Genomic DNA, 26,242 nt, shown 5'->3' on the forward strand with positions numbered 1-26,242 from the left:
ACGTGTGTACCACGCTGGCAGGCCACTGGGCCTGACCCGCCAGTCTGTCACAGGTCTGTTTACCTTGTAAGCGCGGGCGGCGGCTCTGCCCTGCCCCTCCTACCACGCCCATGTACCACTGGGTCGCGGGTCTGCCCACCTTGCGGGTGCTTGTGGCGGCTCCCCTCCGCCCCCTCTCCAATTGTGGTCACGCGGTCACCACGCTGGCGAGCCGCTGGGCCTGCTCCGGGCGCTGGCGGCGGCCCGGCTCCTCCCCTCTGGCTCGACGACAAATCGAGGAGACTCGGGTGTCTGTGCCTCACCCCCCCTACCAGGAGACCAACTCTCTCTAGGCTCTCTCTTCACATTCTTGATTGTTTCCTTTGCTGTGAAGAAACTTTTTAGTTTGAATCCATCCCATTTATTGATTCTTGATTTTAATTCTTGTTCTTTAGGAGTTTTATTGAGGAAGTCTATTCCTGAGCCGATATGATGGAGAGTTGGACCTACTTTTTCTTCTAGTAGACACAAGGTTTCTGGTCTAATGCATAAGTCCTTTATCCACTTTGGATGGATTTTTGTGCAGAGTGAGATATAGGGGTTCATTTTTTACTTTGAAATGACTTCTGAGTCACTTTAAACTAACCTTGCAATTCCATTCTTTACACTTACAAAGAATTCCATTCTTTATACTTATCCCAAGGTTCACCCCAAGGCATGCCCTGTAGTCCTGGGCTTGAGCAGTATACTGCTGAATCACTCTAGATATTAAGATGCAAAATGTATGGCCTGAAAGCCCATCACTTCTTTGAGAATTTTTTTCTCATTTGAAGTTAGGCCTAATCATGGCCTATTAATGTTCCCTATATTAGTGAATCAATGGTTCAGCAAATTTGCTGACACAGAGGTCACTTCAAATACCTGAGTTCCTAAATTCATGAGCAATTCCATTCAGTGGATTTCCTCTCCTTGCCTATTTGGGAAATACTGCATATTTTTTTTAAGTGTGGGGCTCTTAGAGACAGAGATGTTTAAAGTAAGGATTTCAATTTTGTGGCATATTTGCAATAAATAGAGTATGGAAAAGCAATAGAGAGAGAAGAAAGGAAATAAGAGAGAATGCAAGTGAAAAGATTTTAATAATTAGGAATGAAGTTGATGCCCAAGTGCCACAGCATTATGTAACAGATTTCCCTTGCATTTAAGGTGGATTTCTGTCATTGAGAATGCATCTCAGTGACCTTTGGCATATTTAGGTAGGTAAATTTTTTTGGCTTCATTTAATATTTCCTTGAAGCATGGCCAGGAAATATACTGTGACTGATAATAATAACAACAGTTACAACAGCTACAATTTTTCCATGTTTTCCAGATGCCAAACTAGTACATTATGTGCATTGTCTCAATCAATGAGCCTTCGTTTGCACTTTAGGAAATTAAGGACTAGTGAGTTTGAGCAATTTAACTAATGTTTTAGAGTTAAGGAGCTAGAGAGCTGGTAATTGAACCCAAATCGTCTAAGTCTAGAACTCATACTCTTTATTTCCTTTTTATTTTTTTGGTACTGGAGATTGAACCCAGGGACACTTAATCACTGAAGTACATTCTTAGTTCTTTTTATTTATTTATTTATTTTATTTTGAGATAGTGTCTTGCTAAGTTGCTTAAGACCTCACCAAATTTCTGTGAACTTGGAATCCTCCTACCTCACCTCCTGAGTCACTAGGTATATAGGCGTGCACCTCTATGCCTGACTTTATTGCATTATTCTGTGTAGGATATTGGATGCTTCACAGAATGAACAAGTCCACTCTCATTGGGTCAAATGCAGTGACAACACATGGGATATTAAGGAAATTCCCTATTTACTTGGACAGTGTTGATGTACTAGTTATCTTGATGGTTACTGAGGAAGAATGTGCCTCAGTTCTTTTTGAGTTGACCTACATCATACATACAGTCACCTATTGATTCTCTTGTCTTAACTTTGAGTCAAACTGAGTCCCAACTGACTCAGGTCATTTCACAGGCTTATCTGTTTAATCACATAACTGCAAAGATGGGAAACTTTTTTCCTGAGAGACCATTTATAAGTAACAGTGGGTCTTTCCTTCCACCTCAAATGCCTTGGGCTTCATTCCATTCATTTCCTTCTCCCAGATTAGGAGGAAAATATTAATCTCATTCATCAGCCAGTAGGTCCCAAATGACTAGATGGTTCTAAGCTGCCCTCATTTGCAGGAAATAATCTGCAGCTTATTCAAGTCCCCTTATTATAACAGGAAATACAAGATTTTAAATGTCCCCAAATGCTGCTGTCTGAATTTATGTGGACTTTCATAACACTTTTACTGTGCACTTTTGGGGAGGAAGCTTTAGCTCTGTTACTTACAGAGCCAAAGTGCCATGATGGTAGAACTTATTTGCTCCTTTTTAGAATGCTTTTCAGAAGCATTTCTGAACAAATAAATGCATTTCACCTGTCTTTCATATCCTTTTACACTTCAGAAGTCAAAGGCATAAGTGTGATTATAAACTTATGAATGAATTTTGTCTCCCACTTTAAATATACCAGGGATCCACTTTTTTATCCAGCTTGTGTTGGCAGTATAATTTATGAAATCGGAACTCTAGAGTCTTTTATATAAACTATTATGACTAATAAAGCTAATATTTATTTAATGCCACTTTTGTGTCACATATTTTATATACATTCTTAAAACCTCACAATAGTTCTGAAACCTAAAATAATACTCTCCAAATTTTAGACATGAATGAAATGAAATTCAGAGAAGGGAAGTCTCTTACCCAGAACAATATAACTAGTTAAATGCTGATTAAAACCTGTTTGCATAATTCTTAACATCATATCTTTACCACTTATCACATTGTCTATTTTTATTTTTAAAAAAAGGATTCGGTCTCTTTTGGTTGTCTAAGGGCTTTGTAAATCATTATTGTCCAATAATTGAACCTTCTTGTCTATAGATATTCTGTATTTTTTTCAGTCCATATTATTTTCTTAAGATTTTCCACTGTTTCATCTAAGCCAACTTCTAAGATGAAGAATATATATGAATATTTACTTGTCTATATATACTGAGGTCTACTTGCTAATATGCTTGTCTTGCACACACAAAAAATGAAAAACTAGTGAAGGACAATGTGAAGATGCAGCAAATCTGTTACCATTGGGACATGCTGGTACCGAATCTCCTTTTGACCTGTTTAACCTAACATGCATTTTTCTGTCAGCATTTTTTAAATGGTAATACTAGCTCATACATATTGATGTCTATATAAGCACTTACTCTCAGGTATCCTTGTAACAATTATATAAAGGGGAACTATAAGAATATTAACTTGTATCAGTTAGCTTTTGCTGGGTAACAAACCATGCTGAAACACAGTGACAAACAACCATTACAATATTGCTTGCAATATTGTGGGCCAGTGGTTTGGGCTGGCTTCAGCTGGATGACCCCTCTGGTCTTAGCTGGATTCATTATGTGTCTGCTGTCACTGTCAACATGACAGGTAATGGGCAGACAGTCAGCTGACTAATTTAGGAAGGCCTCTGCTAAACCATTTCCTCTCTGTGGTCCAAGCTTGTTCACATGGCAAAGGTCCCAAGAGACCAAGAAGAACAGGCAAGTTTTCTTGATGCCTCAGCTCAGACTGGCACACCATCCTCCTTGGCTAAAGCAAGTCATACATCTGGCCTACATATAAAGGATGAGAACTCTACCTCTTGACAGGTGGCAAAGTCATAATGTAAAGTAGGGTATATTGAGAGAAGAAAATAATTATGACTGTTTTTGCAGATAGTCAACCATGACTCCTTGGGAGGACGAGCAAGGGTCATTTTCATTAAGAGAAAGGCATGCTTTTCAACTTTTTAAGGTGATCCCATCCTTAGAGCAAAAGGATGGACAGAGGAGATAGTTTATGCTTAACGGAAGCACACCTTGACTAAATCACCTAATTTTTAAAATGGTGAAGAAAGGATTTAAACCAAATTCAGTCTGACTGGAGAACCCAAGCTCTTAGCCACTATGCTTAATGCCTTTGAATTCTTCCACATTAATTTCTCTTTCCACACATCATCTTCTTGATGGCCTTAGCTACAGATTTTTAAGAGCAGTCAAGAGACTTTGGGCACAAATATCTCAGCTTCTTTTGGAACTAGTTTTGCAACATCTGATTGTTGGGCCAAGAGCCAAAGTCCTCACAAAAATGCAAAACCTTATGTCCAGCAGAGACCTAATTATCATCTCCAAGGTGAGATCTGAGAATGCATTTTGAATACTCTTCTCTCCTGTGTACACTGTTATTTTGAAAACTGCCTGTGGGAACCCTGTTTAGCACTCTTTACTATCCTTCAGCCTCTAATTGCAAACTCCACTGATGGCCTGCAGGATGCAGACCATATCTTCTTAAGGAAACATAGCCTTCTTTACCCTGTTGTCAAGCAATGGTGAGAATAAATTCTCCCAGTCTTTCTGTAAAAGTCTACAACTCATTCATAATAGTTTTGAGGCTAAAGTGGAGCTAAGGATCACCACCCCAAAACCCTGGTTATGAAATTACCTACTGAGCAAAGATGAAAGCCCAGGCAGCACTCTCCTAAGAGCTGTGCCCATGGTTCAGCCTTGACACTTTGGAGCTAAGAGCATGGACCAGTATTGACACCATCTTCAGTGACTATAGGGAGATCTCTTCTCTTTCACATGTCAATATAGGTAAATTCCACTCCTGGGGCTGGTAGCTCAGTGGCAGAGCACTTTGCCTAGCACGTGTGAGGCCTGGGTTGGATCCTCAGCAGCACCACATAAAATTAAACAAATAAATAAAAATTAATGAATAAATAAATATTCTGGCCATCTACCAAAAAAAAATTAAATAACAATAATTCCACTTCTTTTCAGGCCTAAAGGGAAATAGACCATCCATGAACTAAATCTCAAGTGATTTAAGAATCCAATAGGGTGTTTATTTCCAAACTTGAAGGTTAACTACAGGATGAAGATAGAATAGTGGAGCAAACATGAGACTACCATTTGCAAATGAAAGCGGCCTGTGATCTCTTGATAGAATACTGAGAAGGCAGGAATAATGACCATTAGAGTCCCAAATGACATAAAGATGTTCATTAAAACCTCTATGTTTTGAAAAAAGGTAATGGTCAATTGCTTTTGATCCTCTGAATACAGCTGGTAATCTAACTCCTACTTGTCTCTCACTTTCTAGAACAATCTATTCAATTTGAACCAGAAACTAGGATAATGGTTTTCATGTGTCCAATAGATGAGACATGCATAAAGCAGAACTAAGCAACAGTGATTCCACCTGAACCCATGACTCCTTGGGGTCCTGGGCAAGGGTCATTTTCATTAAGAGAAGGGCATGCTTTTCAACTTTTTAAGATGATCCGATCCTTAGAGCAAAAGAATTAAAACCCAAAGCTAGGTCAATATCTGCGATAACATGTTAGGGGAAAAAAACTGCAATTCAAAGGCTACAGGAGCCAGGCAGGAATTAACTAAAGGAAGTTGACCAGGTCTAAACTCAAGAAAGGTAAGATATGCTCATCCATGTTCAAGAACATGTGAGACTCATCTCCTACAATTGGTGTCTCAGAGTATATGGGCCAATTGGGTTTTCTAACAAAGAATCGTAAAATCTTATACATCAATTTCCTGCTCTTTTAATATTGGCCTCTAATTCAGTGTCTTCTTGAAACACTATGTAGGTCACAAACACACACACACAAACAAAACAAAACAAAAAACCTAAAAATGATACCTGCAGGCTGGATGCAACCCTTGGGCTACCAGTATCAACTTTAAATGAGTCAAATAAAATACCCAAGAAACCTACTAAAATCTGCCATTCCTATAAAGCTTCTGGTGGAAAAATTTGATTTTTGCTATGTAAGACTGCTCTTGAACTCCTTAACTGCAATTCATGCTAAGACCTCAAGAACTGTTAGGAAACTGAAAGGGACAAAGACACAGAAGCCACCCACAGTCAGCCTGTTGGTTATCTCCCAGTTGCATGCTGAATTACCATGAGTTAACTCAGATTTTTAGTGCCATCCATGGTGTAATAATTCACCTCCATAGTGACATGGGTCACAGGGATGAATGGCAGCAGTAAATTTCTTAAAAGATGAATTTTCTTTTCTTAACTTGAATGAGAAACATATACAAATTTTGCCAAAAGTTATACATATTTCTCCTCCACGTATATCTCAATTAAAATTAATTTTGGTATTCTCGACCTGAATGAATGAAAAACAATTATGATTCTTTGATAATGTCTTACATTTCATTAAGGTACAAAAGACTAAAATAAATGATAGAATATTTTTGAGCTAAAATGGGCTTAGAGAACATTTTCTTCCTCCTTGAACATATAGAGTGGGAAGTTGAGGCTTGACTCAGAGTCAAATGGCAATTAATAATTAGGATCCCTCTTTCTTGATAAAAAAAGTGTTGTCTAGGGACCAAATCATCCTGAAACACTTCAGTAATCCCTGCCTACCACATAAGAGTAGAGTTTTGAGTCCAGAGAGAAACACAGAGGTAATTTTTTAGGACCAGTTTTCTTTTTAACTTTTGTTAACCATAATTACTTTAATTCAATATTATTCTAATTTTTAAAATTATTTATACATACATTAGCTAAACTTAATTTTTTAGACTTACAAAATTAATCATACTAATCAACCATAATGACTTCCAAATCTTAGAGGACTAGTAATGGAACATTTTAATAAGAGTTTTGCCCTCCACCCAGCCCAAGACCCTGTGAGAGTAGTTAAATAATTTCAAGAACATATCAGTGGGCTAAGCTTGCAGGGAAAATTGTTTTTATTAAATTAATCTGATTCCCAAGTCACTCTCAGTGTATCATCATGGGTATTGAGTAGTATAAATAGATTTATATGTCATTGTATTTTGAGTAGGGTATAATAGGCATTTGAAATATGATTTATATTAGATTTACTTAGAACCCTAACAACCCTATAAAGTGTGTATCACTATCCCAATTATGAAGGTGAACAGACTTGTTCCACAACTTGAGACTGAGAAATCTATATTCTTAACCCACTTAATGCCAGTTTGTAGAAGCTCTCACTGAAGTGTGTTTATAACACAAAGGTGTACACATTGCCAATATAGCAATATTAAGGGTTGTCCCAAGTACAGATTAAACAAGACAGTATTGCATATAACAATCTGACCCTAAATCCACAGAAAGATAACATCACTTTTGTGCCCATTAAGTTCCTTTTCTTGGAACCTTCCAGCCAGCACCAACCTCCTCCCCTTCCCCTCCCAGAGACTGGCCTTGTGCAACAACGCATTTACGTATAAATGAATTATAGATCCAGTCCTGTGTTAATTCACTAAGAGAGCTGGGGGATTAAAGTTTCATTAAAGTTAAAAATCCCTTTCCCCATTTTATGTCATGAATCTTTAAAATAGACATCCATGCATTCAGGTTGCTTAAATTCATGCCTAACTTAGGAAGAAAATTAATTTGTTTTTAAATTGTCATTGAATTTTTAAAAAGGCAAAAGGAAATATGACTCTAGTAGTAGTTCTACAAACTTAACAACACCTGTCCATTCCAGTCAAAAGTATCACCCCACTTCTTAAGAGCCAGACTAATCTATTTCATCAAATATCATTTAGAGGTTGGGGTCACTGATGGTGCTGGTTTTTTCTGAGCTGCAAAAGAAATCTGATTTCATATAAGTCACTGGCTGTAGTTACTGCCTTTCTCATTGTCCAGGAGAAAATAAGGTTTGTAGAGAAGTAGTTTCTATTTTCAAAGCATTGCTGCTTTAATTCCATGATTAAATGAAGCGGATCGGAAAACATTTTAAACATATATAAAACTGAAGGCTAGAACTACTGAATGCTCTCATCATCCTCAGGAGTATATTTGAAAAGAAAGTCAGTGAAAAGACCTAGTGATGTCAATTCAGATTCAGCCGATGGGGACAACCTGGGGTGGAACAATGCTATTCCAGGTGTTTAGAATCCATTTCACATAATTTCTTCTCTTTTGCAAAATATACATATATATATATTTATATATATGTGTGTGTATATGTATATATATATATATATATATGTATACATGTACATATATATATATGTGTGTATATATATATATATATATATATATAGTGGTTACACTTTAGGGTTTGAAGACTGGCGTGTAGAAGGTACAATTAGAGCAGTCTCCAGGATAGCAGGAGATGAATAGGTAGGAATCATATGAAAACATGAAGCAAAGACTTTGAAATGTTTGGCACTGCCCGCCCTAAAGCAGGGTTGCTTTTTGAGGTCAGTGTGTTCATTAGACAGGTTGGGGCTTCCTAGCTGGGCATGCCCTGGAACAGAAAATTTGCATTGGATGAGACTGAAAGTCTATGTAGTTCTCAGACTCAGTTACTTTTTCTTTGACTTTCCAAAGACCCTGCAAAAGCTAGTGAAATGATGCCAGCCCAATGGTATTAAGTACCAGCCATGATAAAATTCCAACTCATAACAGCAAATTCTTCTTGTTCCAGGAGCACAGTACCATGCAGAAGTTACATTGCACGCAAGTTGACAAAATTGTGGCTCAGTACGACAAAGAGAAGTCCACTCATGAGAAAATCCTGGAGAAGGCAATGAAGAAGAAGGGGTAATGCTGCTTATTTTCTTCTGGAGACTTTTTCACTTTTTATATTTTACCTTTTCCCACAGTACAGCTGCTTGTTTATGCCAAGGAAGAACTTAGTGTTGGCTCAGTTTTTGTCATTAAAAAGAGCTCCTGAAAAATGAGACTCACTCATTTTTTACACCCTAGTATCCAAACAGGGCAAGGCATCGGTCCATTTAACCTTGGTTTAGGAACCTTTCTCAACAGAGGCCCTGAAACCTACTCATTCATTGTAATTAGATCTAATACAAAAAAGAAATCTTAGCCAAAAGTAATGGAAAAGAAAATACTTTTCTATTCTGAGAATTGGTTTCACTTTTTATTTTAGGAATAATGTTAAACTTACAGAAAAGTTGCAAAAATACAGAATTATCCCCTTCTGTGCATTCCACTTCCTGTTATTTCAGTTCCTATGGTCAACCGCAGTCCAAAAATATTAAATGAAATATTCTAGAAATAAGCCTTAAATCTAATTAACTTTCATTACAGTATATAGTTCTAATTGTTCTATTTTAATTTTAGTTACTGTTGATGACACTTTACTGTACCTAATTTATAACTTAAATTTTATCATAGGCATGTAGGTATAGAAAACATAATACAGTTGAGTTTGGTACTATCTATAGTTCCAGGCATTCACTAGGGGTCTTGGAACTTGTTCCCTGTGGATAAGGGAGGACCACTGTAGTACAGAGAAATCCTATATGCCCATAAGGCAGCTTCCCCAAAAGTTCACATCTCATATAACCACAGTACAATGATCAGAGCATGAAATTCACATTGGAATAATACCACTCGTGAAACTCTATTGCTCTTTCAGGTTTCTCCAGATTTCCCAATAATTCTGTTTTTCTTTTCTGGGATCCACTCTAGAATTGCACATTGCATTTACTTTCTTCTCAGTCTCCTCCAGTCTATGAGAGTCTCTCCCTTTCAATTTGCAAGAGTTCTGCTCAGTTATTTTGTAGAATGTCTCTCCTTTTGGATTTGATGTTTTCTCATGATTGGAGGGAGGTCATGCATCTTTGGCCAGCACACCCAGAAGCGATGCTGCTTCCTTGCCAGCTCTTGATGTCAGGGGTACGTGATGATCTATCTCATTGACAGTGATGTTGATCTGGATCACTTGGTTGAAAGTGGTCTCTGATAGATTTCTACACTGCAACATGCACTGCTTTTCCCTTTACCATTAATCTGCATCTTCAGGAAGATACTGTGAGACTAGCACACATTCTATTTCTCTGATGAATTATTTGAGAGGTAACTTTATATTGATTACAGCTTTATTTTCCAGAAAAATACAAATTAGACATAACTACAGAGCATTAGCATTATGCACAGTGTGCCTTTTGTTTTTGCTGTTGTTTTCACTGTGTATCACCGCAGAAGAACCAGGGCTTTGAAAACATTTCAACACGTATTTAAGTGAGTCAGGCACAGCTCATGCCTTATGTGACCATATTGGTGGTGAATATGATACATTTTGAGAAGCTGTGACTGTTTAGACTTTTGGCTACATTAGCAGCTTTTATTTGACATATTTATTTATTTATCTATTGGTAATCTGTTTTCTTTTTTTCACATGAAATTTTTAACCAAAATGTGAAAGGGAGATAGACAGATCCAAATGATATGTTTTAAGAAGGAAATTTTGGAGAACTTTAAGGTCCTCTCCAAGAATAAGCATTTTTAATTCACAAGTCAACTTTTCCCAGTAATGCCTTATGTATATTTTTAATGACTATCTTGGAATTTTTTTTAAACCAGAATCTTTATTTAGGAGATATTAGACTGGAGCATCATATCTTGTCTTTGTTAAAAAGTATTTGACAGCTTTCTAAATCAACAACACTGCCTCTAGGAAAACAAAGATGTATCTTTACCTTGTTATTGTTCTTACTCCCAAAGGTTAAATGGAGTCAAAGTGACATTTCATAGTTTTTCCTCCTAGGACTCTTAGTGCCCTAGTCAGCCTAGTGAGTCGTCTTGGAGATCTCTCAACAAATGGATCTTGTAGACAAGATTAAAAAGGGCTTGGAATGTGTTTCAATGGTTAAGCATCCCTAGGGTCAATACCTAGGTCAAAAGAAACAAAAAATTAACTTCAAAAATTAGACATCAGATACTCTCTTCTGGAGAGCCATATTCTAAGCAGAGTTCCCGAGTGTTACTGACCATGGTATCAAGGTTGTCAAGATTATTGACTATAAACAAGTTGGGAAGACATCCAGGAATGGGGAAACTGGTTATGAAGTCGTTGGAAATTTCTTAAGCAGAATTCATTTCTGAAGCAACTTAAACCATCTGTTCGACATAGGATTTTTCAACTTTATGATGGTATGAAAACAAGATGGCTGACTAGAAACCCTATTTTTTGTTGTTTTAATTAGCTACACATGAAAGTACAATGATCTTGACATATCATACATTTGAATCAAATGGGGTATAATTTCTCATTATTCTGAGTGTACAGGTTGCAGAATCACGTAGGTCATACAGTCACGTATATACATACAGCAATACTATTGTCTGTTTTATTCTGCTGTCCTTCCTATCCCCCCTTCCTCTCCCCTCCCCTCCCATCACTTCTCTCTACCCAATCTAATGTGACACAATTCTTTTTTTCCCCCTCACATCATTATACATGTAATCTGTATAACAATGAGGGTCTCCTTCCTTCTTCCATGCATTTCCCCTTCTCCCTTCTTTCCCTCCCACCTCTCTTCCCTATTTAGTGGTAATCTTCTTCTCATGCTCTTCCTCCCTATCCCATTTTGAGTCACCCCCCTTATATCAGAGAAGACATTTCAGCATTGGTTTTTTTAGGGATTGGCTAACTTCACTTAGTATAATCTGCTCTAATGCCATCCATTTCCCTGCAAATGCCATGATCTTGTTATTTTTTAGTGATGAGTAATAATCCATTGTGTATAAATGCCACATTTTTTTTATCCATTCATCCATTGAAGGGCATCTAGGTTGGTTCCACAGTCTAGCTATTGTGAATTGTGCTGCTATAAACATTGATGTGGCTGTGTCCCTTGTAGTATGCTCGTTTTAGGTCTTTTGGGTATAGTCCAAGAAGGAGAATAGCTGGGTCAAATGGTGGTTCCATTCCCAGCTTAGAAATCCTACTTTGAATTTTAAATTTCAATAATTGCCTGGGCTAGCAGCTTGCCATGCTGGGCAGCAGCCACCAGACAGACACACCATCACAAGGGGAAATATTTGACTCCACAGTGAACTGTGCTAAGCCAGGATGCTTGAGAGACTAGATGAATGAGATGCATTTGCGACTTACGATGAATCTAGCAGATGTGACCCCATAATAAGTCAAGACTCATTTGTAAAAGGTTTCCTTACTTTGCCTCCTCAGTGAAGGGAATGATTGAAATGGGGCAGGGAGGATCTAAAAGTGCTCAGCAGCCGTTGCCTAATGATATGATAACTATGTCTCTCCTGTGTTTTCTACTCAGCATCTTTAAGGTAGCAGGGAAAAGATGAATGGGAAAGAACAGGAAGGATGAGATGAAGTTGAGGAAATTCAAAACTACAGAAATTATTTTATGTAGCCAGAAAATAAATGAGATGATGCAATGTGTGAAAAAAGTGCAATCCTGGTTTTTAATATTATTGGAGTGCTTAGAATATGTCCCAACCTAAGACCATTGAATACCATGTATCATTGCACTTAATGTGAAAGATGTTGTCTAGAAAAAGGCAGGACAGCGTTTCAGTAATACCCAAGCTCACTGAATAACAGACTAGAAAAGAAACATACTGGGTGCCAACCCCAAAGAAGGAACGGATTTGATGAAAGATGTTGCATTTTTAGAGTAATGCATCTTTCAGAGGAATGCTCAATTAATAATATAATGAAACATTCTGACTTGGGTTGTAATAAACGAGAACATAATTGCTGAAAACAGAAGCTCAGGACTTGTTCTTGTTTTAGCATCAATATGGAAAGGAAAACATCATCATTGAAATATGCAGTAATGGTTGCTGGGCAATTGCCTAGTATCTATTTCTTACAATCGAATAAGAAGCAGAAATTACCCTGTGATGCCAAGAAAGGCTATTTTCTTCCTCATTGGCATATATAAAAGACAAAAATCTGGCTTTACAACCAAAATGTAAGAATTAAAATTTCACTTCCAGGATAAAGACCTATTTTCCAGTTTTCATCCCAAATAATATTTTATTGAACAAATGAAAAAGAGCTTTAAGAAAAATAGGAACCAAAATGGAAACTCTGACAACAGACCCTTAACAATGAAATAATTGCTAGGTCTGGAGCATCTCTTTGTGTAGCAGTTGAATTGAGTAATCATGGTACAGATAATATTTTGTAAGGTGTGAATCTATTACTAGAAAAACTGATGCCGCCCAATGAGCCATAGCATTCCAATTTTGATGAATATATTGTCTTCATCAGAAAGCTTTGTTCCAAAGGCCCAAGGGAATTGGGAGAGATCTAATTTGTGGCATGTATTTGCAATTTTCCATTTTCAGGGGAAGTAATTGTCTCGAAATGAAAAAAGAAACAGAAATTAAAATTCAGACCCTGACATCAGATCACAAATCAAAGGTAAGGAAATGCCCATTTTTATACAGAAGATACTTGGTAGTTTTTTAAGTAGGGTACCTGATACCAATCAGAAATAATAGTAGCCTGCATCTGGTCTGAGAAGAAATGAGATCCAGAGATGGCATTTGCTGCAGATTTATTGGTTTTGAGAAGAACCACTTCATGGAACATGTTTTTGTCTTATCTATGGAAATATGCTAACAAGATTTATTTTCCCTCATTCTTAGTCCTCATGTGAAATCATACATAGAGAGACCAGAAGGAAATACTCTATAAAATACAGAAGGTAGAAGTAACAGAAAATGTATGAAAGAAAACCATCCAAATTGGATGTTGAGTACCTGTTCGATACTTATTCCATCCTGCTGTAGAAATTTGGATTGAGAAAAACCGAGAGTCAGTGTACTAAGAGATGAACATAATTCCTTATATTTCCCCCAAGATAGGAAAAAATAAATTGAAAGACCTTACTTAAGGTTATGGGTATTTGGAAACCTAAATCCTAAGAGTCAATGAAGAGCAGAAACAGTTCTTCCAGCAATATTAAATTTACAAAAAAAAAAAAAATCTATGAGTCTGATAGTACTCATGTGCAGGCCTCACCTCTGGCGATTGGCTGGCTGCTGGCTGTCTTTTGCTTCTTGACCTCTCAGCTTCCATCAGACTAGCACAGGTTGCCACAGGGTGCCCAAGAAATATAAGCACTGCCCAAGCCTCTACTTGCATCATGTTGGCTCTTATCTCATTGGCTGGAGGAAGTCAGAAAGTCAGCCAAATTCAAGGATGTGGAGAAATAGATTCTAGCTGTTGACAAGAGGAACATTAGTACCACATTGCAAAGAGGGGAGGACATCTACCCACACATGTATTAGGGAAGATGCAGTAAGTCATGATGCAGAAATAATTATGCCACAGCTCTCTGTTCAGACCTGTTACATGATGAAAACAAAGCAGGTAAAGCATGAAGAGAATGCTGGTGAAACTGATAAAGGAGCCCCAGGACCAGACACACCAGAGCATGGGCAAGTTAGGCAGTGAAATAATAGGTCCCAGTTAAATATTTACAACCAAAGTGCTTGATTTATGTTAATAGGCAATGACTTCCCAATTCTCCTTGATTAGTACTTTTATTTTTATTTATTTGTTTACTCATTCTTTTGTAGTTATAGGGGTGAGAGGGATCTGCCGTGCATGAATAATATTTTGCTTTCAATTTGTACCTGATCTATGAGCATTCTAGATTACCGCATCTCCTTTCCACCAAATAGGTCAAAGAGATTGTAGCACAGCACACAAAGGAGTGGTCAGAAATGATCAACACCCACAGTGCTGAGGAGCAAGAAATACGGGACCTGCACCTTAACCAGCAGTGTGAACTACTGAGAAAGCTACTAATCAATGCTCACGAGCAGCAAACCCAGCAGCTGAAACTGTCCCATGACAGGTAGGAGAGTTAGCCATTTCCAGAGTAAACTGCTAGTTTTTAAAAGAGGTTGGTTGGTTGTAGGTGCTCGTGTGTGCACACGTGTGTGCACATGTGCGTGTGCATGTACACTTGACATACAATGTTAACCTTTTATGTACATTCTTATCATACAGTTGGTGTGAACAAGGTGAACTATAAGAAATGGCTTCTGCCATCAGAGAGCTTACAATTATTGGCAAGATGTTACATTCACATGAAAAGTTAAATGAAATTGCAAGTAGTGTATGATACATACTACGAAATGTCACACACACTAAGGGCATCCAGCCCAAAGGTGCTCTACATGCTCTGAGTGATCCCGAAGGCTTTATAGAAGTAGGGCTGGAATTGGCCTTTGAAAAATGATCCAGAAGAAGAAAAAACACTGAGGGAGAAAAGACCAACCAGTGGAGCTCCCAGAGTTATTCTCATCACTCGGTTACTAACTTGGGAGCGACCTCCTCTCCTCTTCTTCACATTATTAGGACTTCTGTGAATGTTAGGAAGACAGGCCTGGTCAAAATACAGCCTATATATATATATATATATATATATCTTCCTTTGCCTCTCCCTACTTCAACAAAGTAAATATTGTATTTGAACTATCGCCCAGGTTGAGCTGGACTTTCCCCTGGAAAGAAGTGTTTGTGTCAATAACATCTGTTCACCCCAGCTTGCCTACAGCTCGCTCGCTTCCTTTTGGAGACTGCTGTATGCCACAGTTGGGACATGTTGATGTCCACAAAGAATAAAAAAAAAACAAGCATTATACAATAAACAACATGCTTTTAAAAATGTCAACTGCATAAATTCTTGAGTTTCATGCCCAAGTTCCTAGCCCTATTTTACAATGATAGAAACTTCCACAGAGAATTCTCTCTCTCTCTTTTTTTTTTTTCCTTCCCAGTGGTGGTGCAGGGGTTTGAACCCTGGGCCTTGTGCATGCTAGGCAAGCACTCTACCAGCTGAGCTATATATCCCCAGCCCCAGAAACTTCCATAGAATATAAAGTCTTTTTGCCATAGTTTCTGATTCTCATTTGAGACAACTAGGTAAAGTACAACATGCTGTATCTCCTCTGAGATAATGTCATATACCTCTTGCAGTTGAAAATATTCTATTTGGTTGCACAGGATTAGAAGTCATCTTTCTCTTTTCCTTAGTAATTATGTTCTTGATTCAATATGCAAAAAATATCTGTTTCTCATTCTGCCATTGACTGTTGCTACAGAGCCAGATTTTAGAGGTTTACCTTTATTTAAAGATACTGCACAGCATAAATCACCTTTCTTGTTTCTTTTTCTTTTTTGAAATGATTTCTTCATTTAATTTTGTTTTTGTTGTATTGTTTTGTTTGTTTTGAGATAATGTCTCACTAAGTTTCCAAGGCTATTTTAGAACTGTGATCCTCATGCCTCTGTCTCCTAAGTAGCTGATATTATACCACCATGCCTGGTGGCCATAAGGCATTTTTCTAATCATTTTGTACTTGAATTGTTAAAAAAAAAAAAAGGCTGGATACGGTGGTGCACTCCTATAATTCTAGTGGCTCAGGAGGCTGACACAGGAGAATTGTGTGCTCAGCAACTTAGCAGACCTTGACTCAAAATAAAAAGTAAAAAGGGCTGGGGATATGGCTCAGTGACTGAGCACCCCTAGGTTCAATCCCCAGTACCAAAAAAAAAAAAATGCTCCAAACAGTAGGCATCATCTGAAAAAAAATAATAAGTAAACTGGTTCTCATATTACTTAGGAAGTCATTTGAAACCATGAACAAAGTACTAATTTACCTTAAAAAATAAATCCACAACATCTTTCAAAGCAACATCAGTGTTTGAAGTTTTTTTCTAAAGTGTCTGGTGGTCGAGTTTCATTTTTACTGTTAAAACTGTTGTTCTTGTTTACGTAAACACTTGTCAGCAACATTTGGTCATCAATGAGTTTTTGTTAAATGAATGAATGAATGACTAAAGAGATAAAGAAATGGTCAATTTACTAACAAGTTATGGAAAACTTTGAGAGCATTTTCCTTGGACCCAGAGTCTCTCTGCTTATTCCTGCTGCTGTGGCTCTAAGGTAGCTGACTGAAGAACTCTCCGAGTTGTCCATTGTTTTTGATGTGGAGCAAATCACTGTACTTAGGTTAGCAGATTTCTTGGATGTCCGATGCCAAGCATGGTTTTAAATTTTCCATAGATTCCAGAAAAAAAGTCTGTGTACCCAAATTCATTTTCTTATTCTAAATTCTATATCCTTATTGTACATACAGATAACCTAAATACAGGAATGCTCGTTAGGCCCACCTGCACACACTCATGCACCCAGTAATCAGTCACTGTAAAAAAAGGTGCTTTTTCTGTGCCAACGTAAAACCATTGATTCCATTTCATTCCCACAGACTGTCAGCAAAGGCACTTCTTTGTGAGGGTTAGAGCACTCTTTCTCTCTTCCAGCCCATCTGGTCTCAAATAATGTTGGGCTAAGCTACAAATGCTTGCATTTATGGACAAAGATGTCTCATCTTTACAGGCCACCACTGTTACTTCACCACTAGGTGGCCCACTGCCCCTCAGGGATCCACAAGAGTTGGGATTTCTTCCCTCCTTTTCCAAAATACAAAAACGACTTGATAAGATCAACAATGAGAAGAATAAGTGGGCCTTGTTCTGTTATCACATATACAATTTGTTCTTTGTTAACTTTTATATTTTTTAAATTATGGTTAAACATATATAACACAAAATGTAACATTGTAGCCATTTTTAAGCAGGAGGCATCAAGTATATTGACATTGTCGTGTACCTGTCATGGCCACCCATTTCCAGAACTTTTTCATCTTCTTCAAAGGAAATTGTACACATTTAACATGAACTCTCCATCTATTTCCCCCTCTGTTTTTCGTACAACAGGGAAAGCAAGGAAATGAGAGCCCACCAGGCCAAGATTTCTATGGAAAACAGCAAAGCCATCAGCCAAGACAAATCTATCAAGAATAAAGCAGAACGGGAAAGGTAAGTCTGAGCACGCTCACTGGAGAAATAGATCCTGACTTGAAGACACAGTCGCGGCAACATTTGTGTGTGTGGACACACATATTCATCTGAAATAGAAAATGCTAGTGTGTTCTGGCTAGGAGTTCAACTATTATAGCTACTATTGAGATTTATTATTATTGCTGTAGAACAGTATTCTGCAATTTTCTGATTGTTTACTATGACCAGTAAAATCAGTGTACTTTCAAAATATGTGTGCTCATTTATACACAAAATTTTATAAAATTTGATATAATAATATACTCCAAAACATCCTTCCCGTGTTTCATTGGGTCAGCTTTCTGGTTTGCTCCTATGTTAGGTGGGTTTTCTGGAAAGAGAGATAAAGACAGGAATCCAGGGGTCTTCAGCAGTGGGAAATTGGGAAAGCACTATGGAGCCAGGGCAGGCGTCAGTAAGGCTGCAGTCCCAGCCAGAGTCCCCTGGTAGCCTGACCCAAAGCTCCATATTATACCTTGCACCCAGATGTGTCTCCCTTTGAGGAAAGGCTATATGGTTTTCATATTCCATATTGATCAGTCACAGGCTGCCTGGGCAAGGTTGTGTTTCTTTTACTGAAGGTGCCAGGTGGAAGCCCTTTAACTGCAGCTGGTAAAGAGGCATCTGAGGGGCATCAATCATCATGTTACCCAAGAGAGGGAGTTAATAGCACCTGGTAAGCAGTGATCACAGATAACACCTTCACCTCTTCTGCTCACCACCCACCTCTGAGTATGCTAATCAAGAGGCTGGCTTAGTGCTTAAGGACAGCAGGGTTCCTTGTCCTAGAGGAATGATACATAACCAGAGGTGATCTTCTGGCAGTAGTCCATGTCCCATCAAAAGATTATTTTATGCCCTGCAAAGTACAGAACACAGTGACGATTTGCTCTTGGGGATAAAACAGAAACATGAGCGAGGATTTCAGGTCATTCATCACCCTATGAGCCACAGGCTGAGCAGTTAGAGGATTGGAAACTACAAAGTAGATCCTCCTCATGTCCCTCTCCTGCTGCCTGGCCTTCTGTGGATGCTCACTGGACACCTGATGTTTCCTTCTTGTTTTGAACACATCAGGACTGCTGTCCTACTACTTGGTACCACTGATTTTTAAAACACATTTCAATTATTGAATGATGCTAAATCATTCAATTATCAAACTATGATAAAATATAAAGCTTAGTGCCATCTAGCACATTTCTTGTGCTGAAATTTTGTTACAATAAATACTAATTAGAAATAATGGACCCAGGGGCTGGGGTTGTGACTCAGTGGTAGAGCGCTTGCCTAGCAGGTGCTAGGCCCTGGGTTGGATCCTCAGCACCACATAAAAATAAAATAAAGGTATTATGTACAACTACAACTAAGAAATAAATATTTTAAAAAAGAAAGAAAGAAAGAATGGACCCAAAATGGGATAGAAAATTCCACAGTAATTTTGACCTGAAAATGAATTTTATTTCCCACACTTCTCTCTCGATGTGGAGTAGTAAATAAGAAGGCTCTAGGGAGGTTATCAATCATTTGTACCACTGCTTATATGCAGCATGATGTCATGGTATCTTTCTGGTTCTTGATTATTAAAAGGTGCCAGTCTCTGGATGTTATTCTCAAATAAGAAACTTGTTGTAAGTATCTTAGATGAATGAAAATGGCACAATCATCCTCAGCTCAAAAACATAAAATATCTTAGCCATGATTTTAAAAAAAACACACATCATAAATTTGAATTGTTTTAGACTGTCCAAAGTGAAATAAATAGTTCAACATGATAAAATTTACTAATTTCTATATAGTTCTTTATCTTTTACTTTTTTTCAAATATGTTCTAAAGTGGATGTTAGTTCAACAGGTCAAATGATCTTCAATTCTGAGTCACAGCTAACTTAATTAGCAAGTTTTAAAAAATATTTCCTGTATTTTGACTTATACTTATTCTTATAATTTTGTATGCAGTGATAATTGGTTCCCCAAATCAAAAAATTGCTAGATTTAAAAAATAATAATAATTTCTGTATGACAAATGGTTAATTACCTTCCAAACACACATACCATATGTTTGTTTGAGTATGTTTCCATTTTACCATGTTGCTGAGAAATAAAATTAAAACTTTATCATAGCACTAAGAAAGACATAGGGACAGAAAAACTATTCTATTCCTGATTCAAAAACATTTCGACAAAAATTGCACAGGATTTATAACTGAATTGGTAAAGCAAGCACTATGTATTGATAGGTTCAAGGTGGCTAAGGTGATATTTAGGTAAAAAGTAGAGCTGGATGCATGTATTTTTAAAGGTGTGAAAATCAATGAGCTAAACTGTTAAAGAAGGTGTAAAGGTCAAGAAACAGAGTAAATCCAAAGATCTCAAATGGGACAAAATAATAAATAAAAAAGCAGAAAGTACTGAAATAGAACAAAAAGCAATGGAGAGCATCCACAAAAACAAAAGCTTGCATAAATTTTCAGCAAGACAAATTAAGATGAAAAAGAGAAAACACAATTTGGTGATACTGGGAAGGAAAGGAGAAAATAACTGCAGAGACAATAAATATTTTTTAAAAATCAGGGCTACTATAGACAATGAACTTAAAAACAGGTGGAGTGGAGAAGAACCTAGAAAAAAATGCAAATATTCACAACTGACTGAAAATGGGGAAAACTTGAACAGACTTATAACTGTTACCAAAGTTCCACAAGTTGTAGGTCAATTTTGTCATGAAAAACACTCCACTCACCAGTAATCAGGGAGATGACAATTAAAACAATAGCATAGCCAGGCACAGTGACGCACACCTGTAATTCCAGTGGCTCCAGAGGCTAAAGCATGAGGATCTCGAATTCAAAGCCAGCCTCAGCAACAGTGAGCACTAAGCAACTCAGTGAGAACCTGTCTCTAAATAAAATACAAAATAAGGCTGGGGGTGGTAGAGTGTCCCTGAGTTCAATCCCTGGTACCCCTCCCCAAAAAATAGATTTGCTATATCCTAGCACCTGGCAACTCTAGGTATGTGTGTGTGTGTGTGTGTGTGTGTGTGTGTGTGTGTGTGTGTGTGTGAATATATGTATATACACACACACAATATATATATGAATGAAACCGCTAACTTTATTTATTTATTCAACTAACATTTCTTGTGCCAAGTATTGCAGGGCCCTATGTATCAGGTCATTGTGGCATTGTTTGAAAATAACTTATTTTTGTTAATAAACAAAAATGGAAAATGGAAATATTGTAGTTTGTTCATTAATGGAAAAATCCATACAGTAGATGAAACCATGGAGTAGTTTGAAACAGATGTTATCTCCAAAATTTGAGACTAAGTGATAAATTATGGAAAGAAACTCAAAATATGTTACTGTTTGGGTAAATTTTGAAAACATACAAAGTAATATCAACAACAATAGCATACCTGGGAGATGGCTAGAAATGTGGAATTGGAAGCTCACCTGAAATCCACTGAATCAGACTTTTTTGGGGGCAGTCTCAAAAAAATGTTTTTGATTCTACCTCCAGGTAAGCTGTATACATGGGAAAGTTTGAGAAGGACTTATATATTTTGCACATAGACACATCCATTTGTAGTTAAAAATATTAAAATACAATATTTTAAGTCAGTTGTGAACAAATTCAGAACAGTGATTCACACCTCTGGGAAGAGAGGAAGGAGGGAAATAAAATCAGGATGAGTACAAAAGACGCTTTTATTAAATCTGTAATACTTCCTTTAAAATATGAGATCATGGTAGAACACGAATATTGGTTAACCTGAGAGGTATGTACACAGATAGTTTTTATGTTTTCCTCTGTATGTTGTATGTTTGAAAATGCTGCAATAAAAATTAGGAAAAAGCAGCATTTCTACTCAGATAATTAAGTAGAGTGTAACTGGTTCTTCCTTGTATAAGCTTTGTTCCCAATAGTCATGCCAACTGTTATTTGTATATTATTTTTAGGCGAGTCAGAGAATTAAACAGCAGCAACACTAAAAAATTTCTAGAAGAAAGAAAGAGAGTAAGTACTTTATAATTTTCTTGGCACTTTTCCTTGAATAAAAACTGTAGACAATAACTTGGGCTTAGATATCAGCCTTCTAACTAATGTGCTTAATTTGATTTTTTCCATACATTGAACATTACAGCTTCTCTGTTCCATGAAAGCTAATCTCTTTTTAAAATCTTTAGGGTAATTATTTGACAGCATTTTATATAGACTACGAAGGCAAGTTTCAGTCATATATAAGTACTCTATTATTTTTTAAAGTTCTAGCAGGAAAGATCTTCTCAGTAAGAGTTATGGGCTTAAACTCTCACAGTATTCAGACTATGTTTCTTTCTTTTTTTGAATTATGATCTTCCTCACTTAAATTATGAACTTAAAAGTCATCCCTCATCCATAAGTTTAGAGATTGTGACCCGAAGTTTATCAAAATTTTTCTTTTCTTTTGCAGCTTGCAATGAAGCAATCCAAAGAAATGGATCAATTGAAAAAAGTCCAACTTGAACACCTAGAATTTCTAGAGAAGCAGAATGAGCAGGTATTTTACCTAAAATACATAAAACCATGTTGGCAGTCAACCAATTTCAGTATGCAGATGTCATGGCCCACAGGGACCCTTCTGCTAAAGCCACTGGCCTGCAGAGGGTAATGGGAAGGTGCCTAGAGGATTCTGCTGGATATTTAACCTATTTTATCAGTTTCATCCAAAAAATACAGAAAGTACATTTTTTCGAGTATCTGTGGGAAAAAGAAGAAGAATGAAAAGTCATAATTTGAACATGTTATGGGGATTCTGAGAATGACATTACTATAAGAGTGTGAATGAGAAAGCAGGACAAAAATTACTTCTCAGGTTTCATTTAGAGATTTACAATTTGCAGCCTCCAGACAAGTGAAATTATATTTAAAAGCCAATTTAAAATTTTTCTATTTTCAATGTCAGTCCAAAAGTAAAGATATGAATCCTTCCTAGGATTTAAATTCATGCCTCCAACAAATCTACAAACCACCCATTGTGAGTGGACACCATACTCTTGGTTCTTCTTCCCAGCAAAGCAAAACACTAAATATCAAATAAATAAAGAGTTATCCAAACTCCAGCCATTTAGTTAACAGGATGAGGGTAGATGTATTTTCACATTCCAAAGTACAGGTGGGATTCATCCCAAATGGTCTGTAGTCCATCAGCCTTCTACAGCACCATTTCAACTTGATGGAAATTCCTCTAGCTTAAAAGGCAACATGACCCTCAGGAAGGGTTTAAATTTCAGACTCTGAGTTCAAATTTCACTCTTTAGGTGAAGTTGGCTTGGAATTTATTCTTTCTAGAAATTTACTCCCATTTAGAAACTACATGTACAGAAGTTTCGATGAAATGTGTACTTGAACCACATTGTCCTTCTCTATTTCCTCTTATCTATAAAGCATAATTAAATATATATATATAAATTAAATATATATATATATATACACACACATATATATATATTCACATTCTCAAAGTAAATGGCTTTCATTGAAAAACACTTAAGTAGGAATTAAATTACAAAGTACCTTTAAGAAAGTAAAACCCATGAAATCTTTTTTTTTTTTTTTAATTGCATCTGGGCAACCAATCTGATTTCTGGTTTCAAACTCTATTTTTTGGTTGACAAAAGTTTTATTCATCTACATAGTTCTGAATTGTTTCACATTTCCCTTTCTGCTAAGTGCTTCTATTCATGAATAGTTCACCAATCCCCAAAGGAGACCATCAGTGTTTATTGTCCCATAAGTTCAATTCAGTTGACCAGCACATGGCTATGTCACATTCTGGTATGATTTAGGTAACCTGTGTTTTTGCTCTTACATTTTTTCCCAGAAAGTATTCCTGGGGAAGTAGAAATGTGAATAAGGGAAAATCATTATCTCTAAAGCTTTAGAACCCTCTTGAGTAATTCAGGAGTAGGTGGGGATAGGATGCCCCGGAGAAAGTTTAAAAAAAAAATCCTTCTTAGGACAAGGGCACAATGAAAGGTAAGGCATAGTTATGCTTTAACTATCTAAATTAAGAAGCTACTTAGAAATTATTGTGTTGCTTAGCAACGTATTTGACTAAAGAATGTAAATGTGCTAAAAATTGCTCATCACTACAATAGTGGTGTAGCTCAGAGCTAGAATATATAGTTTTCTAATGTTAGTTTCAGAGTCAGAGTAAATAATTTTTAAAAAATCACTTTGAATGTCTATACTGATACATGATTGATTCAAATCACATTAGAGTTCTTGCATTAAAATACTGAATTAGTAATTGTTGTATGTTAAGAGGATGCTGGCTTTTTGTTCCTAAAATTCATAAAATGCCTTTCAGTGTGTCATAAATTATGTCTACCACCCACAATGGACATTTTGAGTCACAAAAGCTTAGGAAAGCACAGAACATAAAAAACTTTGAGACCTGATGAAGATTTCATGAGATTTAAGGGTGAAAAAAAAATTCAAGATATCATACTGACCCTTCAGGCAAATATAGAATTTGAACTTGGATTTCTTTGTTGTTTGGCTTTACACATATGGACTGTCCTATAAGTAGTCGAATCCCAGATCTTTCTAGCACTTTTTTTATTTGTTTAATTTAGGGGTCCGCTAAGCTGTCAGTTCACAGTTATTTTTCATGGCGCGACACTGTCATAGCCCATAGCCATATGTGGGAAAGAGGCCATGAGACCCTTTCTTCCCTCATAAAAGTCAGGTTCTGCAACCATATAGTAGAACTTGTTCATAACCAATTTTGTTTCTAGACCAAAGAAATTAATTTAAACATTTAAATATTTCAATCTTGTGGTTACTTACTGCTTTTCAGTGACCTGGTTCCAAAACATCCTCCCAGCCATCCCCCAGACCAATCTCACAATAAAGCAACTTGACAATTAAGACCCATGTCGAGGGCATTGGGAGAAGCAATACAATCAGTCCTATGTTTAGGTTCTGATTTTGGATCCTACTTTCATATGTTCATTGTAAGCCACTATGTGGCTTTGCCTGATTCATCAGCCAGTTGTTCACTTAAAACTCCACAGGCCAGGAAGGTTTTTCCTGCTCAGGTTTTTCCATAGACCTCCTAGCTACACGATATATCATCTGTCTTGACATGTGCCATTTTGAACATTAACGACTCCATTATTGTCACAGTTGAGTCTTAAAAATTGATTTTTGTCATCAATCCTATTGTTTAATAAAGCAAGATAAAGGGTTTGGCTTAAGATTGGGTTCTCTGTTCACAGCCACAGAAGAGACATGCAGTCTGGGCAAATAGGCATTGGATGTTTGATTTTGATTTGTTCTTTTTTTTTTTTCTTTTCTGCTGAGATCAACTTGGGGCAAGTTTGTCACTGATGGGTGTATACATGTTTTATTCTTAGGTTTTTCCTTTTCTGTATATGGTTTTTGCTTTCATTTCTCAAATTCACTTCAATATTCATTTATTTTCTTTGTTTTGTATGTATGACTCAATTTTGACATTACTATTTTTGTACAAACAGCTTTTGAAATCCTGTCATGCAGTGTCCCAAACGCAAGGTAGGACTGAAACTCTGATGAGCAAACCATTGCTTTCCTTCTCAATTACAGTATTCTTGATGCAACCTCCATTTATGATTCATATCTGGTCGTAACTAATATCATAAGGGTTTGGACTTAAAGCACTTGACTATTTCATGCTTGGATTTCTGATATAATATTTCATCTGAAATACTAAAAAAATCTTTTAGAGAATTATTTCTGATGGCATTTTAGCCAGCATTTCCAATTGCAGATCTGGGAAACAGGTCATGATAATAAAGACAACCCAGATATTAAGAACAATTTTATATATATATAAATATATATATTTACACTTGTTATATGGACCCACCATGGCTAAGAGTGGGTCACAGAGTCATATTGATTACCATTGTTAATGTGACTACAATTAATATTTAATGTGCCCCACTGAAAATTGGCTGTTGTTTTTAATGACAGAAAGTTATGGTCTATGTGCAGAAAAGTTCCATAATGTATTTTGTTATACTCTGCTAAGTCCAGTCTGCCAAGGACCCTAGTCACACCTGGTAAAGTGACCTTATCACTTATTGTTTGGGCCAGAAATAAGACATGTTCAAGAAAGGGAGAGCTGTTCATAATAGCCAGGCATGTGCTAGAATTGTCCCAGGCAAATGGAAATGAATGGTCACCCTGCTCACACAAGAACGTAGCTTTCAAAATTATCTTTTAATGTCATACATTTCTTCTTTCTAAGCTATGTTCAATATTGCCTTTAAATGCTAAAGGGGGAGAAGCATAGGGAATCTTTTTACTACTATTAACCAAACATCAAATTATTTAATTTCCAGTGCTGATAATGTTTCACTGTCATCTCTTATGAATACTGTTTGTGTCATGGTTTCATGTTTGTATATTTTTCTCCATTTC

The 26,242-nt window shown here is 36.8% G+C and overlaps 1 protein-coding gene across 4 annotated transcripts in view; it reads left to right on the forward strand.

Annotated features, from left to right (window-relative positions):
- Nucleotides 1–26,242, forward strand: part of LOC107145524 (1-phosphatidylinositol 4,5-bisphosphate phosphodiesterase beta-4) — a 92,775-nt gene that overhangs the window by 63,740 nt on the left and 2,793 nt on the right. For 2 of the 4 annotated variants that reach the window (XM_048811296.1, XM_048811297.1), the window contains 7 exons: nucleotides 8,570–8,685; nucleotides 13,219–13,294; nucleotides 14,563–14,738; nucleotides 17,669–17,770; nucleotides 21,751–21,808; nucleotides 22,245–22,331; nucleotides 25,315–25,351. In XM_048811296.1, the coding sequence (XP_048667253.1) occupies nucleotides 8,570–8,685; nucleotides 13,219–13,294; nucleotides 14,563–14,738; nucleotides 17,669–17,770; nucleotides 21,751–21,808; nucleotides 22,245–22,331; nucleotides 25,315–25,351 (652 nt within the window). The remainder of the gene's footprint in view (nucleotides 1–8,569; nucleotides 8,686–13,218; nucleotides 13,295–14,562; nucleotides 14,739–17,668; nucleotides 17,771–21,750; nucleotides 21,809–22,244; nucleotides 22,332–25,314; nucleotides 25,352–26,242) is intronic. The other 2 variants (XM_015489571.2, XM_048811298.1) reach the window with 1 other exon arrangement.

Source organism: Marmota marmota, unplaced genomic scaffold, assembly GCF_001458135.2.
Source record: "Marmota marmota marmota unplaced genomic scaffold, marMar, whole genome shotgun sequence".
Lineage (NCBI taxonomy): Eukaryota > Metazoa > Chordata > Mammalia > Rodentia > Sciuridae > Marmota > Marmota marmota.